The 12,787-nt window shown below is 42.2% G+C and overlaps 1 protein-coding gene across 1 annotated transcript in view; it reads right to left on the bottom strand.

Moving 5' to 3' along the window:
* Positions 1-3,677: 3,677 nt before the first annotated feature.
* Positions 3,678-12,787, bottom strand: part of WIF1 (Wnt inhibitory factor 1) — a 62,789-nt gene continuing 53,679 nt past the window's right edge. Inside the window, exons 8-10 of the mRNA XM_077775207.1 lie at positions 8,997-9,092; positions 7,687-7,782; positions 3,678-4,629 (exon numbers count right to left, since the gene is read on the bottom strand). Of these exons, the coding sequence (XP_077631333.1) occupies positions 4,508-4,629; positions 7,687-7,782; positions 8,997-9,092 (314 nt within the window). The 3' untranslated portion in view covers positions 3,678-4,507. The remainder of the gene's footprint in view (positions 4,630-7,686; positions 7,783-8,996; positions 9,093-12,787) is intronic.

Here is a 12,787-nt window from a genome sequence, read left to right as displayed (position 1 = left end):
GCAGAGAGAGAGAGAGAAACTCCTAAGCAGGCTCCGTGAGGTCAGCGCAGAGCCCAATGTGGGACTTCAACCCATGAACCGTCAGATCATGACTTGGTCCGAAACCAAGAGTTGGATGCTTATTCAGCCACCCAGACATTCTGCTCCCTTAACTAATTTGAACTTTTCTCATCTCACGATATTCCCTTGTCCCCCCTTACTTTGGTAGAAATGCTTTTCTTAAACTGTACTTTATTGTGATGATATATGCCTTCTTGAAGGGCATGGAAAGAATCGTCCTGTTATTTCTCTGTCTCTATGACCGAGAGCATCGTGTCATCCATGACCCTCAGACGTCCTTAGGAGAACGCACAGGAGACATTGCTCTCCACTTAACAATTAGAGCTGGCGACAGGGCTGGCTCGTCCGGGATGACGCCTAGCACAGCAAGCTAACATTGTGTCATAAGGGTCACCAGACAGGGGATGAGATGAGAACAATCTAGTTACCAAAACTTTTAGGAGTACTGCATATGGTTGAAGGGAGTATTTTGAGAGGCCATGTGGGGACGGGCTAAGAATTTCAAGGAGCATGATCAAGCAACAATATGCTCCATGAACTTCCCTCTCAGCATCTTGGCTGGATTTCGCTGGAGAGCTTTTGTTTGCTGGGTGGGGCCTGGCATTTTGGGACTGAAGACAAACTGCCTGGATACTGGATGAGAAGCTGAGCCCTGTCCCTCCACCCTCACCCCTTCCTTTTTTAATCCTCTTTAAGCAGCTCCTCTGTAAATGAATGTGGAAGAGATATTTGAAAGACTATTCACTTGAAGGGACGCCAAAGCAGCTTTCCTGCAGACCTACTTACCTTGAGCCAGCCCTAATGTAAGTGCCTGTTATAGTTTAGCTTCTCCTGAGCAACTCGTTTCTGTGTCTGCAGTCTTCGAGTCTCATAACCAGCGCTGATTTCCCCCTTTGAGGTGGAGGAAGCATGGCTTGCAGCTGCACGTGTGGTCCACCTCTCACAAGTGTGCGGGGGTCCTTGTATGCCTTTTGTCTTAACCTCATTCCTGGGCCCATTTTACTGCTTAACCTTTATTTCTTCTTGCCTAATTTTTCCTTCTTATTTTATCCTGCCAAACACTATGCATCTTCTCAGATTGCCTTGACTCCTTACTATTTTGACGTTGAAATTATTGTTTAGAAGTATTTTACGTAAATAATTCTCTTCCTCTTTCTCTTCTTCCTCTTTCTTCTTCCTCTCCCTTCCCCTCTTTTGTGGTTGCTTCATAAGAGTAACAGCAATTATTTCATATCCCATAATATTCTTTGCTTCAAGAGCTGGGCTCCATTGTTGTGGCTCTACATAAACTGACAAAGTAATCACGGGGCATATTTTGGATGAAGATTCATAATACACGTGGTGGAGAAGGGAGGGAGGAAGTGCTCAATCAATTTGTATAAATAAACATGTACACAGGCAAACAGTAAATGATATTAACTATATAGGATCTGAAGACACAGTAAAATACAAGTGACTCGTACTGTACTTCACCAAATAAAGCTGTTATGCATGTTTATATTAAAAATAATTCAAGATATAATTAGTACCATTCACTTATATCTGATAATCAACAAATTATCAGACTAACCTCCTAATAACTAGTTTCAAATGACTACCAGTCATTTCCCCCAAGATGTCCCACAGGCACATTAAACTCAACATCTTCAGTACCAAGCTCAGCATCTCTGGAAACCCTCATCACTGCTCATACTTGTTCCTCCTTGGCCATTCATATCACTGTTCAGATTCCTTTCTCTCTTTTTTTAAAAATGTTTATTCATTTTTGAGAGAGCGAGTATGAGTGGGGAAGGGTCAGAGAGAGAGGAAGACAGAGGATGTGAAACAGGCTCTGAACTGACAGCAGAGCTCGACGTGGGGTTTGAACTCACGAACTATGAGATCATGACCTGAGTTGAAGTTGGATGCTTATTCAGCTGAGCCACCCAGGTACCCCAGATTCCTCTCTTTTCTGAAGCCCTACATGCAGTCAGTGACCCAGTCCCTTGTTTACGTTTGAAATTCCTCTCGAATGCAGACTCATGGATTCTAAAGCCATTTCAGATCCTACATGTATTCCTCAGTGATTCCTTTGCCTGCATTCTCCTGTGGGGGTGTGTACTCCAGGGTGCACATAAAACTGTCTTCTGGTTGAGCAGTGAAAGGATCAGAGTTTCTCTTAATATTTTTATCTCTTCAACATTTCTGGCTTTTCAAATGCATACCGGTTACATATGTAATAAATATAATCACATGTAGGACTATGTGCTCAGACATTTCTAATGGATGTAGAGTCAAAATGGTTTGGAGATGACCAACCTAGACTATTGCGCTTTGTTACCCTTCCTTCAGTGTAACTTTTCCACCTTTTTATTACTCATCCATGAGGTAAAGTGCTTAAAATAAACTAAGTACTTTATAAGTGTTAGCTATTAATACCATTTTTAAAGTTTATTTGTTTTGAGAGGGAGAGCATGTGTGTGTGTGTGTGCATGTGCAAGAGAGAGGGAGAAAGAGAATCCCAACCAGGCCCTGTGCTGTCAGTGTGGAGCCCAGTACAGGTCTCAATCTCACAACTGTGAGATCATGACCTGATCCAAAGTCGAGTCAGATGCTTAACTGACTGAGCCACCCAGGCGCGGCTGGCTTTTAGTATATTATCCTATCCCCAAACTTAACTTTCTGTCCCGCCATCTTAGATCCTCATTATCAAGCATCTGGATTTTTACTTCAAAGACTTAAGTCAGTTGGTTCTCATAGTAAGATCCACAGCTGTTAGCTCCCTGGCTCCTGGCCTGTTTTGCCAAATGTGTGTGAGCAGAAGCTGGCACTCTGGGCTCTGGCTAGTTAGAGCAGAAAGATTGCTGTGGTCTAGCATCACCGCAAGATATGTTCGGTCTGCTTCCAGCCTCTCCCTTGATCACTTCCCTATCACATCATGTCCCTGAACCACACAAATCATTATCCACTGCCCAAGAAAAGAAAACGTGTAGGCTTTAGGTTTTCTATCAAATAAAGTCCACATTCCCCCGGGAGGATAAGGAGAATAAAGTACAGTGGAAAGTACCTACTTAGGATTTGTGGAGTTTTGTGTTCTACTATATTTGCTGAGAAAAGGGGAAGAGGAATAGCCTAGTGTTAAGGCTTCCGAGTCAGGTGACATGAATTCAAATGTGACCCTCTCTGTGTGATCTTGGGTAAATTGCTTCTTATCTCCCTACCTCAGTTTTCTTATCTGTAAAAGGGCATAATGATTCCTGTCTCACAGGACTGTAAGATACATACAACTTCCTTGGGGACCAGTAAGTTTTAAATTAGTGGTAGCACTTGTCATTTGCAATGTTCTGACACTTTTAGAAAGTCTTAGAAAGTCTCCTACTAAGGGAGATTTAACACATTCCAGTTACAGAAGACTTCTTGAAGGAAATGTCAACTAAATGGGAGCTGACATACATAGGAAGGTCTCAGGCAGTGACCGAGGTGTAGCGTGGTGTGGCTGGAGCAGAGGCAGAGAGAGACCTGGGAGGGAGTGGCGGACCTGGGGAGCCGGGCAGTGTCAGAGACCGGAATGTTTTCTCTTTTGTATGATACTGCAGTCTTTGCCACCACTCATCACAACCAACTTTATTTCCGTAAGATAACACATGCAAATACCACTCCATATTACTCTCAGAAAACTAAAGCAGCACCTTTATTTTATACAAACAGTATAAAATGTTTATTACATAAGAGCTGTGTTTTGTTTACAATATATTATATTGCTTCAAGCCAATGCCAAAAGTCCATACATTATATTCCCTATTTTATTGTGTTTACAATATATTATATTGTTAAATGCCACTGCCACAGTGTTCTTTCTTTCTTTTCTTTCTTTTCTTTCTTTCTTTCTTTCTTTCTTTCTTTCTTTCTTTCTTTCTTTCTTTCTTTCTTTCTTTCTTTCTTCTGAATTCTCTAGAATCATGGTAAGGTCAAAATATATTCTACTGAGAGTTTAAAAATAAGAGGAATTTAAAAAATGTGACAAATGTCTAAATATACCACGATAACATTAGAAATGCTGTAACTTCAACACAATTAACTGCTTCATCCAAACGCCGTGACTTATGCATTTTTGTTGCATGTACCTTTTCCAGTGTTCCCCAGCCCCTTGACACGGTGAATGCATTGCAATTTTGGAAATAATTTGCCACCTACACATCTGAAAAGACACAGTTTTAACCTGATCAGCTGACATAACATCAAATCTGTCCCAAAATACTGAAACAAGAAAATCTATGCCATCATGCTATAGACATACTTAGAAAACTTAAAAGGAAGAGTAAATATCAGCTCAGTGATTTATAATGAAGCTAATAAAATTCAGGCCAGTATTCTTAACTGTAATGAACATTATTTGAACATTCAACACATGAAAGGTTAACAAAGGCTATGAACTTGGTGTAACTTAAAACGTTTCAGATGTCGGAGTTCACCAGATGTAATTGGATTCAGGTGGATCCTGCCTCCCCTCGGCCTTTTTAAGTGAAGGCGTGTGCTGCCTGAGCCGGGCGCCTGCTGGCCTCAGGGCGTGCATGAGGCTGGCTCCGTACCCTGTAAAATTATTCACAGCTTAAAAGAAAAGGAACTACAAAAACAGGCTCTTCAGATTCATTATTAACCATTCAAATGAAATCCATTTTCCCTTTTCATCCCAGACTGAAAGACCACAGCCACCACAAAAAGCCACCTGAGTGAAGAGATGTTACAGGTTCAGGATCTCTGTTACAAAAGAAACCCATTTTAGGAGCCATCCAATCTGGCTTCCATCGAAGCTCTGACTCATTATAGATTTTGGCCATGCAGAAACTCTTGATCAAAGTTTGGATGAATGTGACCAAATGAAGGATTTTCTCCACTGAAGGGCTGGTAGAGATCTAGCACTGAGGTCCCCAAAGCAGGGGTGCTTCTGCAGAGGACTTGATTATTTTCACCACATTGCAAAACCAGCCTCGACTAAATTGATCCAGAACACCCCCACCGTTCATATCAATCACGCAATCAAGTGTGGCTACTGCACTTACATAAAGTAGGATTTTGGTAAGAAGTAAGGGCTTCTATGATGCGTTTTAGAGAAGGGTTACAATTGGAACTGACTCCTTATCAATGGGGATTTGTCGGTTTCAGTCCATTTCCAGCTCAGTTGTAAGTGCACTGTAATACTGAGTAACACAGCTTCTGACCTCCCTTCCTCCTCTGGAGGTGCCTGGGGGCACTGACTCGTTTCTACAGATTTTCTAAAAATGGATCCAAGACAGCCATCACATTTTAAAAATCTGCCTCCATCTTCCTGTGCATTGGAGTCGAGTTTGGCATTCCATTTGTTCCCTGTGGTTTTCCAATGCAGGCATGCCATTAAATAACTACTGAGAACAGAATACTTTGTTCCCAAATGTGTTTCTTTGAATTGTCAGTATGTAGGCTAGTAGCTCATGGAACAGCCAGAACATGAGCCAACGGCGCTGGAGAAAATCCCTACCCTGCCGCTCTCCCCGCCACCCATGAAGCCATAACCTCCCGGCTGGCGAGGGTGAGCCTCAGCCGGGAAGTCTGTCTCCAGTGTCCTCCTCCTTCCCAATAGCATGTCTGGGTGCCCAGGACCTCCCAAAGTGTCACCTCGCTGGGAGTCTGTTCCCAGCAGAACTCTGTGCCTCAGACCTTCCTTGTCACCTCCCCCTGGTCAAAATAAACCTCATTCATTCAGCCCAGTTTTCTAAGCTAATGTACCAAAGGGCTGGGTGGCCTTGCCCAGAAAATACATTTGCATCTTAATCAAGCACCAGGGCATCTTCATGATGCAATGCCTTGATCAGAGGGAGCCACGTAGTCGATGACAAAATGACGATATTCTCGGCAGCGGGTCTATTAGTGGGGATGGGTGGGGGCTGGCACACCTGTCAGAAATGCTCACCAATGCCACCTGAGGGCCCCTAACATGGCTTCTTTTTGGAGAAGTGACCGGTGTATCAACGGGGACAGTGCCCCACTACTCTCTCGCCATCACTCTTGGTCACCAGTCCCCAAATGTGGGTCTCAGATGAACTCAGTAACTGAGGCCTGGGATGTATAGTGTGTGACCTCCGCTCATCCTGGGGCCCGAGGACGTTTTGAAAGCTACTTTGATTTGGGGACAAGAGTTAGGGTTTGTAGCCTGAGTTGAGAGCCCTTCAAAGGATTTGGTTTACTCTTTCCCAAAAGGTCTCCAGAAATGGTCGGTTTTCTACAGGTCTCTTTTAGTTCAAAAAAGGCTTCCCCCAAGTACGTCCTTGCACGGATACCATTCAACCATTACCACCTGGGGAAAGGACTATTTTCCAGAGAAGCTACAAGTCTTGTTAGGCTACGCCCACCTGAAGCCAATTCAATCTAACATTCGGTCATTCAGTGAGTGAAAAAGACTCAAATCAATGGCTTAGTGTAGCCTAGACACCAGCCTACCTTAAAATAAACAAATAAGCGTGTATACCTACATATAGATGTATTAGATACACATCATAATAATATATGTGAACATTATAAAATATGCACAAATATTAGAGGTTTGGAATTGAGATGTCTAAATATATATAACATGCTTAGATATTTTCCCTCAGCCTCGCTGATCATTTCTGCACTCACTGGGCTACATGCACCACCCTTTGGACGCTGAGAATCCAGGAAAACATCTGATGTGAAGGTGATCTGTTCAATTTGTGCCCATTATTTTGGAGACTGGATATGACAGGCAACATGTGAACTTCTGCTGTTGAAGGATGTGGTATGACTGAAGCCTTCCTTCCCCCCAAGGAAAAGTGGATAGCGGGCCCACGCTTAGGAGATGGAGTTCTAACTGCCAGATGGATTGAAACCACATTGTTTATTTTGTTCACTTGCTAATTGACTGCCCCTCCCACTAGAACCTGGGCTCCGCCAGGCGGGGCATTTTCCCCCACTCGCTGGCCTGTCTCCAACACTTGGATTCCTGCTTACAACAGAGAAGATATCAATCAAAATGAAAGGGTTGAATTTAGCCAGTTTCATTTTGTGTCTAAAATGGGCCAGTGGCTTATTATCTATACAGCTAGTTCAGTTTTAGTAGTCAGTAAATTGTAAAAAACACAGCTCGGTTATAACAGCTCTTCCATACTTCTTAGGCCTTTTTTTTCTTTTTCTTTTTGTCTAAAAGAACTTATTTAAAACATAACATAACCAATATACTTTAATGATTTTTAAGAGCAAATCTCTTCATGTTTTATATGCTTGCTGATAAATCTTGATAAAATCAGAGCCAACTAGATGGATATACTTAACTTAAGATCTTATACTTGTTATTCTTTCATGGTTACCACACTGTAATACCAAATCAACCTGAATTACTAATTACTATAAAACAGTTGTAGAGCTCTTTTACAGAAGTGGTGATCATTTACACTGATGCATTGCCCTTATACTCTAAAGTTTAGACTCAAAGGTTTGAAAATTGCGGGGGCCAGGGGGAGCTATGGGGGAGAAGAGGCAGAGAAGGGGAAGCTGTTTTTACTGAAACAGAAAGCCAGACTGAGTTATGGGTTATCTATTAGCATTTGGAGCCAAGACGTGAGAGAGTCTCGCTCTTCAGAAGCTCCCACTTACTTTTATTGCAGTGTCTTCCATGCCAGCCTTCTTGACACTGGCATTTGTTGGGTTCGTGGCAAGTTCCATGTGTACCGCAGCCAGGCTCACAGACAGCTAGAATCAGAGGAGATAAAAAAGAGTGCTTCCTGAGTTTTCATTGTTCTACAGAATTACACAGCTGCTTTTCTTGTACTTTTTTTTGTGTTTGAATTTTTTAAATTTATTTTTGAGAGAGACAGAGAAAAAGAGCGCCAACAAGGGAGGGGCGGAGAGAGGGAGACACAGAATCGGAAGCAGGTTCCGAGCTGTCAGTCACAGAGCTCGATGCAAGGCTCAAACCCATGCGCCACGAGATCACGATGTGTAATCATGACCTGAGCCGAAGTCAGACACTTAACCGACTGAGCCACCCAGGCGCCCCTCTTGTAGTTCCTTAGAATGTGTTAGTTAGGGCTTCATCCCCTGTTGTTGTTTTTTTTCCTAAGCCAATCTCCAGCTCTAAGTCAGTCTGGGACTTTTTGAAACAGTCCTATAGCGCCTGGGTGTCTCAGTTGGTTGAGCCTCTGATTCTTGATTTTGGCTTGGGTCATGATCTCACAGTCCTGGGATCGAGCCCCATGTTGGGGTCCATACTGAGCATAGAGCCTGCTTAAGATTCTCTCTCTCTCTCTCTCTCTCTCTCTGCCCTTTCCCCAGGCTCACACACGCATGCTTTATCGCTCTCTAAAATAAAAAATAAATAAATAAATAAAGTAAAAAAATAAAGTCCTGGGGCGCCTGGGTGGCTCAGTTGCTTAAGCCTACGACTTCGGCTCAGGTCATGATTACACGGTTCATGGGTTCGAGCCCCGCGTTGGGCTCTGTGCCGACGGCTTGCTCAGAGCCTGGAGCCTGTTTCAGATTCTGTGTCTCCCTCTCTTTCTGACCCTCCTCTGCTCATGCTCTCTCTCTCTCTCTCTCTCTCTCTTTCTTAGAAATAAATAAAACATTAAAAAAAAATTTTTTTTAAAGCCCTGGGAGAGATCTTAAACTAAGCTTGATGTTTCTCATTCACAACAGATGCTCAGTAGGACTTTGAACACTGCTAGAATGGAAGTTTTGTTTCCTTAAGAAAACTCTAAATAGTTAAAAAGTTCAGTTCCTTGTGTGTGAATGCTTCTGATTTTTTACACGCCTGGATTCCATACAGTGTTTTTGTTCCAGATAAAGGGGACCTATAGATCAGTTAAGAAAGGCTCATTGTAACGCCGAGGCAACATGCACTGGGCACAGAAGTTATGTAGGAGGAAACCCCCCAAGCCAGGCTGATTATGTGTATGGGTACTTACGCTTTGAACAGAGGTCTCCTTGGTAACCTTTGGAGCACTTACATTTGCTTTTACCAATGCATTTACCTCCATTTCGACAGGGTTGTGGGCATTTACCTGAAACAGAGAAGGATGCAAATAGGCAAGGAACTCAATGCATCACTCAGAGGTCATCACATTTTTCAAAGGAACTGCAGGGCTTTAAGAAGATAACTGCTTTTTAATTTTTTTTAATGTTTATTTATTTTTGAGAAGCAGAGAGAGACAGAGCACAAGCAAGGGAGGGGCAGAGAGAGAAGGAGACACAGAATCAGAAGCAGGCACCAGACTCTGAGCTGTCAGCCCAGTGCCCGACGCGGGCCCAAACGCACGCATTATGAGATCATGACCTGAGCCGAAGTCGGACACTCAACCGACTGAGCCACTTAGGCACCCCGATAACTGCTTTTTAAATGGCAGCTATTTCCACTTATTTCAGATCTACTCTGGCTTTGAGACTGAGTTTCTTTTTTGGAACAAACAGGCTAGTGTTCTTACTTAGGATTTCTAACCTATATTTTCTACAATAAATGTGTTGCCCACATTTATACTTATATAAATGTATTTATATTACTTTTTAATAAACAGAATAACTTCTGATTCATAGACACTTGTCATTTAAGACAGAGGAAAAGTTAAGATATCAATTAACCTCGAAATGATCTTTCCTCGGAGTTCAGACTTTGAATGTGGCTCTTTCTGCAAGCAGGCCTACACCTCTTCCTGGCAGGATCTTGCTGGGCCTACGATTCCCCAGAGAGCAGGGCTTGCAGCAGAGAGTGTTTTTGGTGAAACGATCCCAGGAAACTGGGATGGGGGCACAGGGAGAGTGAAAAATGAAAGGAGGGTAAGCTGACCCCAAAGTATATTTGTGGGCTGGCCATCTCTGCTGCTCTATCCTGCTGGGTCCTTCTGAGGAACTGTGGAGACTGTACCCTCAAGCCACTTTTAAGAAGGGAGAGGGGAGCTCATTGTCTCCCACTGGCCTAGGGTCACCCTATGGGAGAGCTTCTTCACACTTCCAATTTGCCACTATATGAGCACAGACTAATTTTTTAGGACTCAGAGGAGTCTCTGGGTAGAAAGCAGCAGAGGTGTCGAGCAGCTAAGATGAGGTATAACCTGAGGTGCCTGGGTGGCTCAGTCAGTTAAGCATCCGACTCTGGATTTTGGCTCAGGTCGGGATCTCAAAGTTTGTGAGTTCGAGCCCTGTGTTGGGCTCCACACTGACAGCATGGAGACTGCTTGGGATTCTCTCTCTCTCCCTCTCTCTGCCCCTCCCCTGCTCTCTCTCTCAAAATAAATAAAATAAACTTAAAAAAAAAAGGTGAGGTGCAATCAGGTTATGCCTGTGCAAAACAGGTTGCCATGGCAGTGACTAGAGTAAAAGGCTGGCTGGGGACAATATGAGACAGGCCACCAAAGGCGCCCAATACCACACCTGTGCATTTTTCTGGAATGTCTTAGATCCTAAGGATGCATCATTCTTTCTTTGATCTCGCCACCAAATGAGAATTGCTAATGTTTTCATAGCTCTTTAGAATACAGGATTTTAGAGCTGAGATAGGGCCTTAGATGCAAAAATTACATAATGATCTTCTTCTTTCTTACTCTGGAAGCTATTTATTCTCCCTCTGCAATCTAGAATTTGCCATCCTAAGGCTGAATGTTTTGAAGAAGTAGAAGGAAAAGGATTGTTCATCCAGAGCCGAGACCACATCTGTGACCAGCTTAATGATGTTCCAAAGAGAGCAAACAGCCATTAGATTTGGGTAGTGGGGCAGTTTGGTTTTTTTTTTTTATTGCTGTTCTTTTTATTTTCTACATTTTAGCAGAATATCCATTACAAAAGCCTCAGCACATAAAGAGAAGAAATGAAACCTTTACCCTAGAATAACACACCTTTTATTCTCTAAACTGTTCTTTTTATGGTCAAATGAAGCTTTGAAAGAAGTGAGCTACTTTATGCCTTACCGGTAAGCACTGTTTGATAAACATGAATTCCATATGCAAATTATTTTGCTTCTCTTTTTACTTATCCAAAAGAACCTTCTTCATATATAAATTGATCAAAGCAGCATTTAGTGGAGACAATATAGACATAATATTGATATGTTAGAGCCTCTCAAAAACCTGGAATGCCATTATACAGGTTTTTCTGATGCAGGGATGGTCTAGAAACAGGCATTAAAATAATCTTAATATAGAATACCACCTTTTCATTGACCATTAAAAATATAAACGGTCCTTTATGCTAGGTTTGAATACAAAGAATAGCATTTACTATTTACTAGATCCCAACTCTTACCTAAAGGAAAGGAATACTTAACTCTGAATTTTCGTTTGTATCAATGAAGTGTCCGACCCCATCATATGCACAAAATTGGATCATATCACAGTACCCTGTCATGCACTAGGATTTTTCAAATAAACAAGATGTGGGGCAATAATTTTATGGCAGAAAAAATAGTGCTTATTATGAAATATTTGCCAAGCCCAAATTTCCCCACGTTCAATGAAAGGTGAGTTTGGTAGACAGGGATATCACAGAGAATGATTGGCAGAGAGAAACTTTTCATTGACTCCATGGGTACTTTTGTTTTCTTGATCAGAGGGAAGGGAGTGGTCCTCAAGTTCACCACTGCCAGGAATAAGGACACTCTCTCCTGCTTATCACACAGTAGAAATGTGACTGCAGGTGGCTTTCTGAAGGCCATTCCAAATCCAATCCTACGAAGCCAAATCTTATGAACCTCATGAAGGTGTGATTGTTCTAAAATTCAGAATCCTATAAGTGTCTTTAATATTGACTTCCTTTCCCTGAAAGTATTTTGCAACACATTCTATCCATTAGACAGTGGGAAAGTGAGTCAACTTGAAAGATGGCACATTTTTACCTAAAACAGACTAAGCATTGCCTGAAGACAAACAGATCTGACTGTTGAATCAGTTAGCATTCTTATTATAACCAGTGGATAAATCCAGTGAGAACAATGAGGTAGGGATTGACAAAATTAGGACATTAAACTTCCTCTGCCTATCAAATTGCAGGATAATTTAAAATTGGGACTCTGNCTTGTTGGGATGAGCACTGGGTGTTATATGGAAACCAACTTGACAATAAACTATTTAAGAAAAAAAATAATATAAAATTGGGGCTCTCCTTCATGTAGATTAAAATGGTTTACAATAAGTGTCAACTATCATCACTGGGTCTTAGGATTATGGGTGATTTTTAATTATTTTATTCAGTNTGACCCACATCCCCAAAGGCAAGGGAATCAAGAGCAAAAATGAACTATTGGGACCTAATCAAGATAAAGAGCTTCTGCATGGCAAAGGAAACAACCAATAAAACTAATAGACGACTGATGGAATGGGAAAAGATAGTTACAAATGACATATCAGATAAAGGGCTAGTATCCAGAATCTATAAGGAACTCCTCAAACTCCACACCCGAAAAACAAATANAAATCAGGAGACTACAGATGCTGGCGAGGATGTGGAGAAATGGGCACCCTCCTACACTGTTGGTGGGAATGTAAACTGGCGCAGCCCCTCTTGAAAACAGTGTGGAAGCTCCTCAAAAAATTAACAATACAACTCCCCTATGACCCAGCAGTAGTACCGCTAGGAATTTACCCAAGGGATACAGGAGTGCTGATGCATAGGGGCACATGTACCCCAATGTTCACAGCAGCACTCTCAACAATAGCCAAAACATGGAAAGAGCCTAAGTGTCCATCAACTGACGAATGGATCAAGAAGATGT

Source organism: Crocuta crocuta, unplaced genomic scaffold, assembly GCF_008692635.1.
Source record: "Crocuta crocuta isolate KB4526 unplaced genomic scaffold, BGI_CrCroc_1.0 scaffold97, whole genome shotgun sequence".
Taxonomy (NCBI): domain Eukaryota; kingdom Metazoa; phylum Chordata; class Mammalia; order Carnivora; family Hyaenidae; genus Crocuta; species Crocuta crocuta.
Note: the sequence above shows the minus strand (reverse complement) of the source record. Positions and strands in the feature narration are given on the sequence as shown.